The following is a 19,274-nucleotide window of genomic DNA, read 5'->3' as shown; positions in this document are numbered from 1 at the left end:
CATGTTGCAGAGATGGAAAGGGATCTGAGTGCATAAGGGAATGTAAGTAGGAGTTTTCTTGAACTTTGGGACTGTTCTGAAACAAACACACTTCTTGCTGCCGACTGCACTGGAAGGTGTTGTTATCTTCATGTTTATCAGGAAGGTTTGTCTCCTTGGGGCTAATATAACATTGTTCTCTTAGAAATGGAAAAACGGAATATCGGGCTGTTAGATTTTCCCATCAGCTTTATATTATGCATATATGAATCAAGTTGAATGGGGCCCTGGGCAGCCTGTTGTAGCAGATCTGGAGGTTGGTGGCCCTGCCTCTGGCAGGAGGTTGAAGCTTCATGATCCTCGAGGTCCCTTCCAATCCAAGCCATCCTACGATTCTATGAGTCTACAATTATGTGCTCGACAGAATGTAACTTTTGCTGTGTGTTTTGTAAAGCTCTCAGCACTGTTTGTTTTTATTCCAATAGAACTTTATTTACTGACTCAAGTAGATAATGAAAATTTCTTGTTTGGGCAGAAAACACTGATAACATGACTACTGAAATTGATTCACCTAGGAGGAACTTTTGAATCACTTCGGTTTGAAAACATTTGTGTTAGGACTGTCCTGCTTCCTTCCCTGAGTTAATAGATTGCATGTGTCCTTCACGGGATGGACAACTGTTTTAATAGAAGGAGGTTGCAGCATTTGCTTCCTTTTTTTCTTTTTGGTTTGTTTTTAGTTTTTGAATGCAGGGTGCACTGGTGAGGGCGAAGTGGTCGTGATGTAAATGGAGACAATCTGGAAATCCCAGCTGTGTGGCAGTTGTTTGTTTTAATCTGTTTGGAAGAGCTGAAGAAGGGAAGAGCCCTGACTCCAGAGCCTGCCTTCCCACGCATTTGTTCTTGTTTATGGAGCAGCTCTGGGACTTGAGACATCACTGCAAAGCTCCATTGCCACAGGAGTAGATAATGCTACAGATGGCCTTTAGAAGGAGTACTGGCCTTGTTCAGCTGAGGAGTTACAGGCTTCTGTTGCTTTCCTTTCTGTTGGTATGGCTGTCAGATTAGATCCAGGTTCGTACTGGGTCTGTTGCTCCCAAGGCAGTCAGTCAGTCAGTGCCAAATCAGCTGTTTAAATGATTTTGTATAATCACCCAAAGCCATCATCTTTGCTGAAGGATGCTTAGGGAAAGTAGTTTGTAAAGTATAGTTATAAAACCAAATCACCCCTGGTAACCGTGGAGATAACATATGTGCCTGTATCCCTTTCACCACCATCCTTCTTATGTCTCCTTGACTCACTGTTCAGTCTGGTTTCTACAGTATATCAATATGTAAGCCCTTCACATCTGTTCTGGGAGATGTTCAGAGTAGGACAGATCCTGGTGCTTTGTCTCAGCAAGTGCAGCTGGGCCTTTGCTCCTGACAGCCCTGGCAACGCTTGCTTGTGAGCCGTGGTTCAGCTGCTCCAGTTGTGCAGTTGCAGTTATTCTTCCTGTCAGAGGTTTCCTAACCTTGAGTTATTGTAGAATCTCGTGGTTATTTCTGAATTGTTGTTTTTTTTAGGATAAAGATGCCAAAATCAGCTTCCTTCAGAAGGCCATCGATGCTGTTGTAATGGTAACGGGAGAGCCACTGTCAGTGAAACCAGCACGTGTTGTGGCTGGACACGAACCTGAGAAAACAAATGAGTTTCTGCAAGCCATTGGGAAGTGTTGCTTAAATAAGGTATGACATCACCACATACATTTCATCTACATCGTTACAGAGATGTGTACCTATGTTATATATTATCAGAGCTCATTTGTGACAGAGTTTGACACTCATTAGCTATTTTGAATTACAGAAGATATACTGCCTTGGGATACCACTGTAATAACAGATGTATAGAATCTGAATAGAATAGAAGGTTCATAGCAGAGTTTGAGCCAGGTCCCCACACAAATGCATTCTAGAAGTCTGTGTAAAAAGCCTGTGAAGTGATGGGTGAGAAGAAGCTGTGCCTTTAACAGTGAAATACTACAGTATTCACAAACTGTGTGAAGGTTTTGTCTGGGTAATCTTTGTCCAGTAATCTGATCATTTACACTGCTGTTATTTCCTTTTAGTTAACTGAATGAGACACTCTTCTTCCTTACTAATTGCTTGAGATGGGGAAGGAGGAGCTGAAATGGGCTGAGATTGATGGCACAGCTTTGTAGAGCATTGTAATAACCAAAGGCTGAAGTCTATCCATTCAAGCCAAGGTTATTAGCCCTGTGTCTTTACTGTGAAACATAAGCTGGATGTGCATTGTGGAAAAGGTTTGGATTCTAACTAGCTTGATACCTAATTTTGCTACAGTAGATAAAAAGCACCATCTGTTTACATAAGCCTAATATGCATAATGAAATTATTGCAAGAGTTACAAAGAGATGTTTAATTTAGAAGAGCAGAAATGTAAGCTGCATTTCAAAAGAAAGAAAAGTCACATTGACTACAGAGTTTGGAAGAAGGGAAATATTTAATAAAGTAGCTCAGTTCAGGAAATTTTTCTGTTTCTTGCAGCTGTCCAGTGATGTTGCTGTAAAAAAGATCTTAGCTGGAGAAAGAGCTGATGCTAAAGGAAAACCTCCATCCAGTAAACCTCGAGATACAGAAAGCAGGGAGTCCAAAACAGAAGAGCAAAAAAGCCGTAGGGATAAAGAGGTAGGAAACTTTGTTGAGTACAGTGGCTACCAGTGATTATTGTTTTTCTAATTTCTCTCAGTGGGCATGTTATATGTAGAGAGTAACTACGTGATAGAGTTGACATGTATTGAAACTGAATATTACTTTTTAATTTCTTTTAGGGAAGAGGAGATACTGACATTAAAGACAGAAGTTCGAGCAGAGACAGAAAACACAAAGGAGATGTCAAAGAGAGCGAAGAAAGAGAAAAGGAAAGTGAAAAACAGAAGGATAATGAGGAGAGGCACAAAGACTCTGAAAGGGACAACTTTAAGGAAGGAGAAAAACAAGAAAGGGAAAGAAACAAAAGCAGAACCACCAAGCAGGGAAGAGAAACAGAAAAAAGCAAGGGAAAAAGAGATGTAGAACGAGAAGATAACATTGAATGGAATAAAGTACAGGAAAGGGAGAAAAAAAATGAAGGAGGAAGAGAAACAGACAGACTGAAAGGAAGAGACAAAGATAAGACCAGGGAGAGAGAACGAGAGAAGGACAGAGAGAAGGGAAAAGACCGTGAAAGGGACAGACAGAGAGACAGAGGGAGAGATGGAGAGCATGTACAAGAGCACGGGAAGGATAAAGCAGAGAAAAAGGTAACTGAAATCTTACTTCAGAGCAGTGCTCTTCTGTTAAGCACTTTGTATAACAGCGCTTGCTTTCCCAAAGTGAAAGTTGTTGTTTTTTTGTGTGTATGGATTTAATCTGTTAAGGATGTGGCCGAGGTTGTGCGTGCACCTTCCTGTCTGTGAGCAATCAGACTCATCTGACTGTGCTTCCTGAACGTCTGTTAAGCAGTTTATTTTCTGAACTGTGCTTGTTTGAATTCTCCTCATCACGTTAGATTCAGTTTGATAGAGTGGAGTGGCAGCAGTTGTTGGAATTCATCTTTGTCGTGCATCTTGCCAGTAATGCATGCTGTTGCTTCAGCCTTAGCTCTTGGGAAAGGTGAGGGTTAAAGAGAGTTTCTTTCAGCCATTGCTGGTTGCTTGTCTCACTCTTGAGCTTACTTCTTCCATAGAGGGATCAGTTGAGCAGTGATTCTTGCTCTGTTAGGCTTCCACGAGAGCCAGGCAGGTTGAGGAAAGCAGGTAGGTGGCTAAGAATGCTGTTGTAACGCGCCCAGTTCCACTGTACGCTCATTTCCCACTTCATATATTTCAGGCTGTTACTCAGCACGTAGAATCTAAAACAAATATTTCCTTTTAGTCTTTAGATTCTGAGGAATCCAAACTTAGAAAACTGCAGAGGCCAACTAAAGCCAGCAAGTGCCAGCCAGATGATGAGGTTAATGATATAGAAGATCTGGGAAGGCAGATTTTGAAAGTGTTCCATTTTAGAATGGTTTGGAAATCTGCATTAAGGAAATTAAGATTGAAAGTTAAGGAGATGCCAAGTTTTAGGGCTTTAAAATAGGTTGTCTGGTTTTTGCTTGTTTTTAAATTTCTTGTAGCTTGGATGAAAAAAGCCTACTCAGTTTGTTTCAGTTTCCAGACTTCTAGTTCTATTTCTTGATATGTTGACTACTTCAGAAAAATGTTTATTTGTTCAAAGGTTTCTCCTTTTTTTCCTCTCCAGTCTTTCCTGGAATGCTGCTATTTGTTTGTTTGATCAGGCAGCTCAGCATGATCTGGCTGCTCATTTGCTCCCCCAGCAGTGGGCTGGAGGAGAGAACTGAGAAAGTTAAAAGTGCAAAAACGTGGGGGTTGAGATAAAGAGTGTTTAATAAGACAAAAAAAGAAAAGGAAAAAAAGAAACACACAAAGAAAAGAAAAACAAACCAACCAACAGCATAGAACTCATTTGTTCACCACCAGCTGACTGATGCCCAGCAACGGAGTGCTGGTGGATGATGTGGATGATGCCGTATGTATGGGATATCCTTCTGGCCCGCTTAGGTGAGCTGTCCTGGTTTTGTCCCCTCCCATCTCTTTGTGCACCCCAGTTCCTTGTTGCCAGCCAGCTCGAGAAGCTGAAAAGTTCCTGGCTGAGTGTAAGCACTCGTTAGCAACAATTGGTGTGTTATCAACATTGTTCTTACCCTAAATCCAAGCCATGGCACCATGCCAGCTGCTAGGATTTAGGACAGGTGTTTTAATAGCAGTTGCTGTGTTGAATGGAGAATAAATCCAGTCTTTCATTGCAGCCTGTGTTTTGCAGCTGGATGATGGTAGGGTGGAATAGGAACTCGCTGACTGCTTCTGAACGGTAGCTGTTGTTTGAGATAGCTTTGTGTCTGCATCTGCTGCTTCTTGATGACCTGAGGCAATTTGGGGAATTAAGGACCCATATGGCTAAATGTTTAAAAGTGAGCCTTCAATAAATTAGCCTGAAGTAGTTCATGCTAGAAAGAAATAGGCAGCATCCCAAGTCCAGCAGGAGTCTCTGTTGGAAGTCTGTGGGCCACTGACATCATCGTGTCTTCTACATGAGATGACAAATTTATAGCTGTTCTTTGACTGAAATCCAACCAAAGTTTTTAAATTATTGGCACTTGGAGGGAGAGCTTATAAAATAGTTTTTAGCCTGAAGCAAACGTTCTTGGCCAAGTTAAACTTCCTGCAAATTGGGTCTCTAATGGAAATTCTGAGCCTCATCCCAAACTATCGTAGTGCTCTTGGGCACCACTATAATATGCTAGGGCAGTAAAGTTTCATTTCCCGTCTTAAGTGCTTTTGGGAGTGATTCCAAGGCATGTTGGTTTACTACCTTAAATCTAGATAACATGCTTTTCCTTTACTTGCTTGCGTAACAGCAGGCACTGCTTTGCTTTTAGGTGTTGAAAACAGACACTTTAGAGCAGTGCGTGACAAATGGTCACTTTACTAAGACTGTGGAAGAGAGGAATGGAATGAAAAGGCTCCCAATGAATCTTTTAAAGCTGGAGAGCTGGGATAGCTGTGTAAAGTGATTTAGAGAAAACTGCATCGTGAGATAGTTGAGAAGTGCACCTTGATGGACTGGGGTTGATCTTACTTTCCTCCCAGTAGTTTCACAGCAGGATAATGCCTTCATATCCAGGGATTTACCCTGATTTAAATTGCTGTGGTACCATTTCAGTCATGTGAAACAAATGTATTAAAAACAGAGGAAACCATTTTTGTATTTATGCCTACAAGGAGTATTTGATTGTATTATTTGGTAGTGTGTGCTGCATGAGTATATCTTAAACATCCATTTCTGAGCTTTTTAAAAATACACAGCAAGTGAAACAAGTTAAAGCAACCCCCTTCCAAGCTGTGTCTGATATGCCACTGCCTGATGTGTTGCCTGCTTTCTTCTGCCCCAAGGACTGATCTCTGGTTTGTTCCTGTTGGGTTCAGTTACACAGCACTGGCTTACTGTAGAGCCATAGAATGACTGAAGTTAGAAGGGACCTTAATGACCATCCAGTTCCAATCCCCTGCCACAGGCAGGGTTGTCAGCCACCAGCTCAGGATGCTCAGAGCTCCATCCAAACTGGTCTCGAATTCCTCCAGAGGCAGGGCACCCACAGCTTTCTGGGCAGCCTGTGCCAGTGCCACACCACCTTCTGAGTAAAGATCTTCTTCCCTACATTTAACCTAAATTTCCTCTCTTTTAGTTTACAACCATCCCCTCTTATCACTATTAGACCATGTAAAAAGTTGGTCCCTCTCCTGTTCATAAGCTCCCTTTAAGTACTGGAAGGCAGTGAGGTCTCCCCAGAGCCTTCTCTTCCCCAGGCTGAACAAGCCCAACTTTCTCAACCTTTCTTCATAGGAGAGATGCTCCAGCTCTCTGATCACCTTTAGTGCCCTGCTCTGGGCCCACTCCAACAGCTCCATGTCTTTCTCATGTTGGGGCCCCCAGGCTTGGATGCAGTACTCCAGGTGGGGCCTCACAAGGGCAGTGCAGATGGGGACAGCCTCCTCCCTTCCTTGCTGCCACCCTTCTCTTGATGCAGCCCAGCATGCTGTTGGCCTCTAGTCCTTGTCTCTGCCATCACGCTCCTAGTCACAGCTTCTCTTTCTTCCCAAGCATAATCTTCCCTGCCTTTACATTGCAACATGCTTCTTGTTTTCCACTCGATTTTTGTCTTGTTTCCACCATGTTTCACATAGGTCCTTTCATCAGACATGCTGCCTGCTTTGCAGCGTAATGGCGTGGGAGAACTGGGAGAAGTGGGGACTTTTATTCAGTTTGAGATGTCCATGGAATTTCAGACTAAGTGGATTCTGTGCTGCATTCAAATTCCTTTGGGTTTTTTAATATTGTCCATGTACAGCAAAGTTACCATATAAAGTTTAGTCGTTGGTATGGCTCCTTTGAGATCAGGAACCTAGATAAGATTCTCTCATTACTCATCAAAATTTTCATTTCCTTGCTGCTAATTTTCTGAGGCCAGCCTTTAAATACTATTTCAATTTTCACAGCTTGATTTTTTTTTTCATGTATTTTTTCTTGAACCGAAGAACCTGTATGTTACCAGGCATGTAATAGCCACCACGTGGGTATCTATAATTTTCTGGAACAACAAAAAAAGCAAATATAAGTAGGAATTAAGGAGAAACATTTGGCCAACACGTGGCAATCAGGAGACTCCTTTCTGATTGAAGGCTGTTGCATACCACGTTGTTTCTGATCAGGGCAAGCCAGGTTGTGTTCTGTTCACTCAGTCCAGCTCAGGTAGAAACTTTGTTTGGAACAGACACTTAGAAGCTCAATCTGTCATGCTACAAAATACTACTACTAATAATAAAACAACTTTGTCTTTTGACAAGAGGTGATTCGAGCTGTAGATCTTCTGAGTGTATGGTGCTGCTCATATGAAAGTGTCTGCAGAGCAGGTATGTCATTTAGCCCTATGGCAAAACACATTGGAAAAGTCTCTTCCATTTTACAGATGGCTGCTGAAACTTTTGGCTGAAGCTTTTTGTAATATCCTGTAACTTCTGGCCACTTCTGTAACAACCTTTATTTTTGCTGTACAAACCATATTGCTCTGGAATGGGACGTTTGAATCAGCCTCTAAAGTCCTATCTAATGAACTTCTGTTGGAACTCATCTATACTGAATGAAAAATGACATAACTGCCCTTGAAGCAGCAGAAAGAATTGTTCCGTGGAAATCTCCTAAACATGGCTTAGATAATTTTGTTCCAGTGCTGTGAGCTGGAATGCTGTTTGCTGTCAGTTATTCATAATTGACTCACGTAATAGAAGTCCAGCGTTCACATTCATGTTGTAAGAAATAGCTATTTTTTCCCTAATAACTCTGTGTTTGAGGGGTTTTAATTAACAGAAACTGACAGCAATAGACCATCATCTTCTGAGCATCTCTCAAGAAAAGGTAATTGATCAATATAATCCTAGTGTCATTGCCACACAGTCAAATGGATCTTTCCACGTTGCTGTAACACACTAATAAATTATGCCTATTAATAACAGTGGCTATTTAGGAATAGATACAAGAAACAGAGGCAGTTTAAGGAAAAGAGCAATGAAAGTCTTCGAGCCTTAGAACTGAGCTGTATTTATGTGACAGTATTCATGGTACACAAAAACAGAAAGTGTTTCATAGAATGGCCTGGGTTGCAAAGGCCCACAGTGCTCATCCAATTCCAACCCCCTGCTGTGTGCAGGTCACCAACCAGCAGCCCAGGCTGCCCAGAGCCACATCCAGCCTGGCCTTGAATGCCTGCAGGGATGGGGCATCCACAGCCTCCTTGGGTTTATACATGTAATATTGTTTTATTGTTACATCTGTGTATGTGTTACTGACAGTACACATGTAAATATAGCTCCTCCACCATGGATCTAATTAGCAAAGTCATCCACAACAGACAGAGGATTGAGTTAGATTCCTATTCACAGTTGTGATTATTGTTGGTGAACTCTCAGTGGACCTGATGAGTTAGAGAAAGGAATTCACAGGGGTTTATATGGTGAGCTGTTCACCTCCCTTGCTTTGTGGGAGTGGCTTTTCTCCCCATGACTGCTGATGCATGGAGTGGCCATGGCAGGAGGAGATGTATGGAAGCAAGTGGGCACGGAGATGATGTGTTGGCAGTTGGGCTAGCTGATCTTAGAGGTCTTTTCCAAGCTCTATGATTCTTTACCCAGAATTAGTTAGGAGGGAAGAAACTGTTCAACTACTGCTGTGTGCATACAGCCATAAAGCAAACAGCATGGCTATAATAGAGGAGAAAAGTCTGACCTCCTGTGTGTGCTGCCTGCTGCTCATATTCAGTACCAGTCATTAGTGGGACTGTCAGTAAGTTCTGCTCACAAAATCAGAGCACATGGAGCTCGAAGGTCCCTGTATAAAAGTTATTGACAGAATCTGTTTATGAGATCCTTTTGTGAATGTGGAGGTCGATTATTGCATGGAAGGAATGGGGAATTAACAGTTTGGCAGGATTTCCTTTCAGACCATGTTCTTCTTGACCAGCTGAAACATTACAAATCGTTATTTTCTGATGTCTCAGGGTGAAAATCAGCCTATTTAAATAGATTAACAATAAAACAGCCAATTGGATGGTTTATGGGAGACTACTGTATCCTCTCCAAATAGGAACGTAATTACTCAAAACTGGGAAGCGTGTACATCCATCTAAGATCCCACTTAAATAATTTTCTTTCTGTATGGTATGAAATGAAGTGTAAGATTACTTTTTAATGACTTCACTTACTGCTTTTCAAAGTTTTGGAGCTTTGGAATTTGTAAGAAGAAGGAGGACCTATTTTATCTCCCTTTGGAAAGACTCAAGTCATAAATATCGTGGGCTTTATGTATTTGTATGCTACCATAGTGATTAAATGTTAGTGTTTTACTTTGCACCTGTTGCCAGCGTGCACATCTGGCACTACAGAAGTGTTAAGCAGCCTTTGCAGTCACTACCTGTCATAAATAAATGACTGAATCTGCTCCTCTAGAAGCCCCAGCACCTACTCTCAGCTCCTTCCCCACCTGTGCTAATAATTACATCACCCAAATTGCAGCTAAATGGTGACTGTACCAGATGCAGCTTGCAGGTCTGTAGAACCAGACTGTGAGGAGCTCAACTTTTGCCCCTTGTCACTGTGAAAAGCAGTAGTAATTGAGATGAACCACCTCAGTATTAACTGTGCAGTTTGACCTTCTGTCTTTGATTTGTTTGAAACACGTCAGCATCTTGTGGAAGGAGTCTGTGGAATACAGTGTTAACAGAGAAATGGAGGAAGCTGTAATTCTCATTTATGTTGTGAATGTGGGCATTATTTGTGGAGTTAGCAAGTAACTCTCGCTTGCAAACTTTGTGAGTTATTATTTCACACAAATTGCAAAATAAGGAGAAAATCCTGTGAAGTGCTGATCGTCTTCACGGCCCTCCTCCAGACCTCCTCCAACAGCTCCTCATCCTCCTTGTGCTGGGGGCCCAGCTTTGGGTGCAGTCCTTCTGATGGGCCTCACAAGGGCAGAGCTGGCTGGCTTGTTACTGGGGCAGTAATGTGAGGGGTGAGAAGCTGTGAGCACCTGCTGGGCCAGATTCCCTTTCTGGCTGCATCCTTTAGTCTGTGTGTAACCAGAAGCCTTCTCTGCCAGTGCTGGGGTTGTTCTGTGTTGTTCTGCCTGCATGAGTGGCAGTTGTGCCTGCCTTCAGACCTTCTGCTGCCCAAGGCTGGGGCATAAGGGGATGCAGGGCCTCCGTTCTGCCCCCATCTGTACCCACAAGCTGTACAGGGCCAGCAGGAGCTCTCCTTTACATCTTGCCCTTTCCCTGGAGGCATATGGCCACTGGATGCTTAACACAGGGCCTTTGCAGGAAGTATTGCCAGTCAGCTGTTCTTAACTTCAGGCAGTGAAAGCTGTATCCAGAGAAAACAAAATAATCATGCTTTTGTGTGCTTTCCTGCCTTCATTTCCTGGCCTCTTTGAATTGCTTGTGGGCTTAGGACAGAGTCCTCATAAAAAGTCCTGATTTTTCCTTCAGTTTTAACTTTTTCACTTATGGATTGCTATCATCACCCTTTCTGTTCCAGCTGTACCTTCACATCACCACTGCTTCTTCGATGGCCTTTCTGATAAGACCCATGTCTCAGTTTGTCCATGTTTGACTTAAGGACTATGTGTATCTATTGCCAGAATTTTTTAGTGTCTAGTTCTGTTTCAGAAGGAAATTCAAAACACTTCCCAGAAGATGGAAGAGAAACTGTGTGTGCAGTGTGGCTGAAACATGGAGGGGACTCTGAGATTAATGTTAACCCTTGGGATAGCCCACTAGTAGCAAAGCATTCTATTCCTAGACCAGTTATGGCATCACACCTGCATTGCACGTTTTGCAAGAACTCTGCTTTGGATGTGCTTAGATCACCTTTGGAAGTTGCCCTTACAGTAGTGAAATATGATCATATTTCAAGTTCATTAAAAAAAAAAAAAAGATAGCTACCACACATCCAGCAAAAACATCTGCAAACTCTTCTGAGGAAAATAGATTCTAGGTATTTTTCCTGTGTGTGCATCAGTTTTGTAAGTATTTTTTAATGTATAATAAATGTAGACCAAAAAAATCAACACATGTAATTCAGATTTAATTTTGAATATATGAATTTTTTTTATGTGAAGACATATAGATTTGTGCTTTTTTTTTTTTTTTTTTTCTCTTTTTTTTTTTTTTTAAGAGTGAAAGTCCTGCAGGAATATCAAGGCAGCCTTCAACAAAAGGATCACGGCAACGCGCCAAACCCAGAGGAGAAGGTAACCAGCAGGATGATATTTTTTCTATTAAATATGCTGGAGGGTTGTTATCCTGGAACAGAATAAAATCCTAAACATCCTTGCTTGTTATTTTGGGTGCTTGTTTTTTACCCAGTTTGCATTTATGAATCCAGTGGGCTGTTCTGCATAGGTTTGGTACCTGGAGAGTGGTACTTCATTCAGTTTGGTTTCATTCTTCTTGCAAAACTGCAGAAGTAAATTCAACTTCTCATTATAATTACAGTTTTCTTTCTGAATGGACTTCATGATAGGTCTAAAACTATTTCTTTGTCTATTAGTTTCACAGAAACTGTTTCTTTGCTTCATAATCTGGCAAAATTAGACACAAATGTCTTCAAAAACTTTAAGAGACTTAGTTTTTGTCTCATTTCTGTTAGTGAGGGTAAGTAGATAATGTATCTGAAATGATTAAATGTTGCACATTACTGTACAAAAAGGAACACGTGAAGGTTCCTCAAATACTTTGAACAGATCAATATTCAGCACAGTGTTTTAGTTTAAATAAGATTCAAGATGTGGCGTTTTAGTAAGATTAAAGACATTTATGATGCAAGGTATGCTTTCCTGTAGGTATTAATTATACAAATGCTAACCCTGAGATATTTAACTTCATCACTTACTAATATTTGGGAAGTGTGTACTTCCCAGATTTATCTTTTCAATTTTTTTAATCCTTTCTCAAGGATTTGAAGGCCTTGGGTATTGGATTTCTTTAGGAATTATGGGATTATAAATGAAAAGGTTACATTTGCCATAAAAAAGAAGGGGAAAAAAAGCCATGTTCTGTGAGACTGACTCATTAATGCCCAGTGCAACAAGGAATTTCCCTGGGTATTCATTTGGTAAGCAATACATTAAACAGTCCACATTTGTGTTCAACTTTCTGGGTTTTTTTAATCAAAAAGATGGTTGGTTGAATTTGAGACTAGCAAAACCTTTTATAATGATTTACATAACTGGAGACACTTGTGGTAGTCCAGGTGTAACCTGGAGAGCAGATGAAAAGGAGTTGTTCACCAAAACTCCTGGCTTGTAGCCCCTTTGATTAGAGGGTTTTGAAGCAACCCTGTGTGTTTGTAGGTCTTTGGCTTCCAACAGTGTCGTTACAGCTGTGATCAACTGTGTGTGGTCAGCAGTCAGTCAATGCCTACCTGTGGGACCTGCTGTAGGGAGCCTGCTTTAGCAGAGGGGCTGGACTTGATGGTCCCTTCCAACCCCTACAGTTCTGTGATGCTGCATTGCACCTGCACTTATGTCAGGCTAGGACCCTGTGGCTTGAGTCTGAGCAGGGCAGGTTCTCTAGATATCATCAGCACTGAATCTGTATCCCAGATCATCTTCCTCAGTAGCCTAGCCAGATATCATGAGCCAAACTCTGTGGCGTTTCTGCTGGGAGCACTGAGGAAGGAAGGCCAGGTATTTGTTTGTTACCCACAGATTATCAGCAGGAAATGAGAAGCTGTTAGAGGTCCATCTTGTGCCCACCCAAGAGTTGTCCATGCTGAATTTGTGGCTGTCACCCCTGTCTGGTGTACAGTGCTGCAGCCTCTGCTCCCAGGTAGCAGTGATAGGACAAGAGGTAATGGCTTTAAGTTGCTCCAGGGGAGGTTCAGGTTGGATATTAAGAAAAAGTGTCTCTCAGAAAGAATTATAATGCTTTGGAACAGGCTGCCTGGGGAACTGGAGTCACCATCTCAGGAGGTGTTTCAGAACAGTGTAGATGTGGCACTGAGGGATGTGGGCAGTGGGCATGGTGGGGTGGGCTGGGGTTGGATTTGGGGATCTTAGAGATCTTTTCCAATAGGATTGATTGTATGATATAAACAACCCCTTTATTTTGGAGCTTAAGTCACGTTAGTGCTTATTGAAGATTTTACATCACGTCTCATTTACTTATAGGCTGTGAGGTTTTATTAATTTTGTTGCTGAAAAATATAATCTGGATTCCATTAAATGGAGCTTTATTTTATTTCATAGTGATCAACAGCTGGCCCTACCACTTTATTTAGAATTTTTATTTAAAAAAAAATAAATTTGAATATTTGCTTTATAGCCCGGACAGGTCCTAAATTACAGTGACCAGACATGGCACGTTTTATGGGATCACCCAATCTTGAAAATTAGCAGCCATTATTCTGATAAATATGTTTTACCTTTTATCCACTGTTTTGGCTTCAAATTCAGTATTTTAAAATACTCTTTTCATGATGCAGCAGACCAGTGCACTCAAGGTTACCTATGTTATACCCTTTTTTTCCCTAATGTGAGAGAGTTACAGTAAGTAAACAAGGCTCCTGAATGCCCCAAGATGGAATCCTGAGGGTAGTAAAACCTTCTGTAGGTGTACTGAAGCCTGCAGTGTGTCGTTGTCTGCAGCAACTGATGATGATGTTCAGACCTTTCTGTATTTTCTAACATTAAATGGAGACAAATAAATGTGCAGCAGTAGAACAGAAAGGAGTTTGTGTCAAGGCTGAACTGGTGAATGCAAATTCAGCTATTATGAAAAACAAAACTAAGTGGTAAATGAAGGAGTAGTTAAGCAATTACAGGTATGTTTTCTCTCCTGGTAATGAAACCAAGTTATAACAGCATTTGCTCACTTCTGTATATTAAAAACAAATTAATAGTGGCATTGAAGCAAAAGGGTTTTATTTTTCTATAGTTACTATTACTCATACCATAATTACTTTCATAGTTCCAACAAGCCTTGCAGCAAAACCGGTTTCACATGGTATTTTTTCTAATTTAGAAGTTGATCTGTAAATTGAATGTATTTTTTTAAACTTACAGTTGCTTTGAAAATAATTAACTCTTCTTTCGTGGAGGTGATGCACTGTGTGTGCATGTGTTCACACAAATGTGTGTGTGTTGGAAGAGAACTGCCCACAAACTTGCACCTGAATATTAAAACCTGCTTCTATAATGAGGATTAATGTTGCAGAAGAGAATGAGGTGAAAACCAGCATAATTTACTGCAAACCCATTTTCTGGATGGGGTGGAAGAGCTCTTGGTTTGCAGTCCATGACACATGTACTGGTTTCTCAGGGGTATGGTGTTGCACATGCAGGAGGGAAGCAATCTGGGACTTCTTGTCGAGACAGTAAAAAGAACTAATTTGGGGAATAACACGTTGGCAGGCTGTGAAAGGGTTGAGTGCAACTCTTTTTGAGTGCAACCATCCAACCAGTTCCTCACCCACTGACTGCTCCATTCACCAAATCCAGGTCTTGCCGGGTTAAAGGCAAGGATTTTGTGTGGGGTAGCATCAAATGCTTTGCACAAGATCACATAGAGTTGACCTCTATAGTAAGAGCCAGGAAAGGGAAAGCAATGCTTGCCATGTCAGTCTGATCTAATTGTCTGGATAATTGGAAACTGTCAAAAACTAATGTATGAATTTCCCTGGGAAATGCCATTAGTCATCTGTCTAGCCCAATCTCTGTCTCTGACAGGCAATATCCATACTGCTGATAGCTGTTTTTCTCTGGTGGAGTATCTTTAGCAATGGATGACCTAGTAATCATTTTAGTACATAGGATTATGTCATTACAGGATTATGTCATTAAATTCTATAAATGAAACCTTTCCTTTACGATGGAGTGAAGCACTTCACTTTCTACTCTTGGTATGGTTTTTCAGCAAAGGTTCAGACCTTGTGGGTACCTTGTAGCACAGCTGTATGGATTGGTGATGAGCTTTTTAAATGCCTTTTTCAAAGTTTTGTTAAGTAGCTCTTCATCCTGGCTTTTGTCAGCAATGGTAAATGAAAGCAGAGGGCTACTGTGTCAAAATCCTCAAAGCTAACAGAACTCAACTATAATTCCATGGGTGTGCATGGTGGTGATGGCTTGGTGGTTGGTTTTTATGGTGTTGGAGGTCTTTTCCAACCTTCACAATTCTGAGATTCTAACATTGCTGCTGGAGTGGACTGTGTAACTTGTGGACACCCCTGATGGCACAGGTGGGTGGGAGATCCCCTGCTATTGGTCCTGAAAGCTGCAGCTTTACGCTGCATGCAGCAATTTCATCTCTTGCTCTGCAGGCGTTGGACACTTCAACCTCTAGTGTTAGTTGGGTTTATATCTGCTAAATCTTTTCCTGAGCATTCCAAACTGCTGATTTGTTGTGGTGGTGGAAATTTGGTCGCCATAGCATAGGAACCCCGTGGATCTGTTCTTTATGTTTATATTACAGTCACTCAATTTGCAGAAGCACCCAATTCAGTTCTTGTCCATTATTTTCAGGACCTTTCTTTACCTTTCTTTCTGTGTCTGCAGATCTCTTCCATATCTTTCTGTGTCTTCCTATTTCTGCTCCTGCTGTATTTTGAGGAATGTAAAAACTGAACACATTGCAAGTGAGGTTAAGGCTGTGTGTGTACTTTTCATATGGCAAAACCAGCAGGATGTATAATCTGACAAACTGTAAAAGTAAGATTGTGGGGTTTTTTTGTTTGCTTTGTTGGTTTGTTTTTAATGTTGAGTTTTGTTTTCAGGAATTATATACAAATGGTGCTGAATTGTTTCTCCTTTGTCTCTCTTTGCCCTCAGTGTCACAGAATTTAAGAATCAGTGTACTTCAAAACCTCAGCTTTCTTCTTCCAGTGTTCAAGTTGTGGGGTTCATGTACTGAAAATAAGCTTTTCTTACTTGAAACTTTTTAATGGCTTTAGTATGAAATGCTTTTACAGGAAAGCCCTTCCCTTTTGGAACAAACCAAAGTGCATTCCAAGTGGCACACTAACAATATTGTGTATTTTAGTACTTACTTAGGCTTTATTTGTTAAATATTGTCTTACTAGCTTTGAGGCTTATAAATAATATCTCTAACTCACTTCTGAATTGAAGAAATTGCCTTAGTTTGCAGTAATATAAGGAGTTCAGTCAGTAGATCTTTTAAAAAGTATTTGTGAATTTTAAATGTTATTTATTTGCACTCAAGATGGCTTATGAACCTAAGGTAGCTCTTAAAGATATATTAAATGTAACAGGCATTTAGCATGGTGGTTTTATTTTAATTTAAAATTGTAATTGTATCATTTAATTATCAACTTCTGTTATAGGAACGGTAGAAATGAAGAGTGTGGCAGATGGGATTTCAGAGGACAGTGCTGCTAAACTGCAGGAGAAAGCTGAACCAGGACTTGTAGTAAAACAGAAAGGTAGGTGGAATAAGAGCTTGGCTGCCTTGGAAAGGCTAACTTGAGTGCCATGTGGTCAGCCTTGAATCCGTGCAGTTTCTTGAAGGTAAGGAAGGATAAAGGTAAGGAATTCTTGCATAAAGGTAAGGAAGGGGAGAAGAGGACAAGTTTCCATGGCCGATGCTCTCACTGTCCCAGGGAAAATGCTCCTGAATCCCTTGGTGACTTGTTCTGTGTAACTGCATGTTGCCTTTTTGTGCAGGTGTTTGGAAGTGTCACTTGGTGTTTGTGTTTTGGAGGAATTTTGAGGCAAATTCCATCTCTGCCTTCTTATTTCTCCCTTAAAAAAAATAAAAAAATAAAAAATAAAAAGTTGTATATGGCTCCCTAGACATGCACTGTTAATGAGATATTTGTATCCAGATACAGCATACATGGCATAAGAGAAGCAAAATGTAGGAAGAACTGAGAGTGAAGCAAAAAACTGTGGTTTTATTCTCTCCAGATCCAGACACATGAACAAGTTGGGGGAGTTGATGCCACTGTCTTAGTTTCAGCTGAGACAGTTTCCTTCAAGATTGCCTGCTATGATGCTGTGTTTTGGTTCTAGGAAAAAACTGTGTTGATAACACACTGATGTTTGTAGTTAAGCATGTTGTACAGAGCCAAGGCCGTTTGCAGCAAAAGGCCCGAGGAGTTGGGAGGGAACAGAGTTAGGACAGCTGACTTAAAGTAGCCAAAGGGATATTCCAGGCCACATGACACTGTGCAGAACGAGTTTGAAAGGGATGGGAGTTCATCTGGTTCTCTTCCCCTGCTTGTGGGCTACCTGGGATGTCAGTTGAGGGTGGTGAGCAATTGCTTGTGCATCACCGGTGATATACATTCACATATATATGCAATAACTATTATCCTTTTCCTTTTCTCTATCTTAATAAATAGTTTTATCTCAACTCATGAGTTCTACTTTGGGGGAATGAGACTTTGTGGTGCTGGGCTGCCTGCCAGGTTAAACCACAACCGTCAAACCAGTGACCAAGGTGGGGCTTGAAGGGCTGAGATAACAGCAGATCTGACCAGACCGTGTTAACACAGGGTGTTGGGATAGTTCAGTAATTGCTGCTCATTATGTTGATTTATCCCTATTTATGGAGCCCTTTCGGAGTCTTCCTATGGAGCTAGATTCCTTCTTTCCCTAGAGATCAAAAGCTATTTACAGTAGCTCTTGAGAACTCTGAATATCCCTGGCATGTTCATAGCTCCTATTGCTGTGTCTTGAATGTACTTCAGGTTATGTTTAAACAATTATTTCAGCATGTCACTCCTCATCTGCCCCAAGGTGGGATAGTTGAGTGGCACCAATGGCAGTGTCATACCAGTTGGGACTCCTCATATCATAGAATGGTTACAGTGGTTGCTATGTGTGTGGGATATCAAAGGCTGTTTCCCACTCCACCCGTGGCCTTCAGGGCCTCATAGCTGTGTAGTCCAAGGAAATGTAGACAGTCAGCCAGTATATTTGTGTGACCTTACACAACTGGGAGAAATTCCACCCTACTGCCTTTAGCACTCAAGTGTGGGTTGCTGGAAACAGTCACTTGTGTTTGTCCCTGCTCTCCTGGCATTGGCAGTAGTTCTCAGCAAGAGAACTTCTGTGACTTTTCTGAAAAACCAATGTGTTTACTATTTCCAGATGAATTTGCCAATGACTTTGTAGTGACAGAAGACCAGCACTGAATATACCAGGGATAGCTAAAAACTTCTGTTAGAAATAAAACAGTGCTTTTTAATAAATAAAGCACTTCTGCAATTTAGTGAGTTTTGGTTTTTTTTTTCTCTTATGCTATATACTAAAGATTAAAAAAAGAAACAAAAAAACTGTAATTTGGTTGCGTTTGCATGCTTTGAGTAGACTTTATTCAGGTAGTTTGTAGTTGAAAGAATACCAAAAAGCAATCTATGAAAGTGCTTTGTAATTCAGGTTAAGTGCTTTCCAAAGGGGAAAGAAACCCAACAGCATAAAGTGGTCATAAACTATTACTTTTTTTTTTTAACTTGAAAATAAGCAGATCCTATGGGGAATTTCTTGCAATATGTTACAGGTAGTTACTGCAACAACCACTTCAATAAAACCTATAGTTTCCATTTTCTTAATGCCTGCACACGATGTTTTTTCCCTCCCATTACTTGTATTTGTGGGTTCTGCTCATAACAAAAGTTAAAGAGATCCACAGAACCTTCCCTACAGCAGCGGGTAATGGGGGCAGTGATGAACAGGGAGGGTGGAATTCTCCTTTCTATCTTGTAAGCAATGTGTGTGACAGATGTCAAGATGCAGTGAGAGCCGAAATCATCTGAGACCTTGGATATATAAAGCTTGTAGAGTTGTATTTAGTTTGTAATACAACACATTTCATTAACACATTAAGGTATAGTGCTGATAAGGCTTGAAATACTGTTGTAAAGAATTAGATTTGCATTGCCAACATATGACAGGTATGACACTATTATACTTTTTTTTCATTGGATAGAAGAAGAAGCAGAGAACCTTGATCCTGAAAAGCCTGAAGTATCTGAAAATGGTGAAGTAGCCAATGATCTTCCACCTCAGGCTATCCAAAGGTTTGTTCCTGTTCTTTATTCTGTCTGACTGAAGCACAGAATGGTGTCTGGAGGTAATACAGTTGCAGGGGAAATGCTGAGTCGTGGGCTGAAGCAGAGATTGAG

General features: G+C 41.0%; 1 protein-coding gene across 3 annotated transcripts in view; it reads left to right on the top strand.

The window, feature by feature from the left end:
• TRAF3IP1 (TRAF3 interacting protein 1) overlaps nt 1-19,274 on the top strand; it is a 37,551-nt gene that overhangs the window by 2,342 nt on the left and 15,935 nt on the right. For 2 of the 3 annotated variants that reach the window (XM_042822507.1, XM_042822508.1), the window contains exons 3-8: nt 1,546-1,707; nt 2,527-2,667; nt 2,811-3,281; nt 11,307-11,382; nt 16,470-16,568; nt 19,079-19,169. In XM_042822507.1, the coding sequence (XP_042678441.1) occupies nt 1,546-1,707; nt 2,527-2,667; nt 2,811-3,281; nt 11,307-11,382; nt 16,470-16,568; nt 19,079-19,169 (1,040 nt within the window). Of the gene's footprint in view, nt 1-1,545; nt 1,708-2,526; nt 2,668-2,810; nt 3,282-3,894; nt 3,973-11,306; nt 11,383-16,469; nt 16,569-19,078; nt 19,170-19,274 lie in introns of all 3 variants that reach the window. The other variant, XM_042822509.1, reaches the window with a different exon arrangement.

This window comes from Centrocercus urophasianus, unplaced genomic scaffold (assembly GCF_019232065.1).
Source record: "Centrocercus urophasianus isolate 14NV4802_14NV808 unplaced genomic scaffold, USGS_Curo_1.0 seq_20, whole genome shotgun sequence".
In the NCBI taxonomy this organism is placed as follows: domain Eukaryota; kingdom Metazoa; phylum Chordata; class Aves; order Galliformes; family Phasianidae; genus Centrocercus; species Centrocercus urophasianus.
This window is presented reverse-complemented; position numbering and strand designations above follow the sequence as displayed.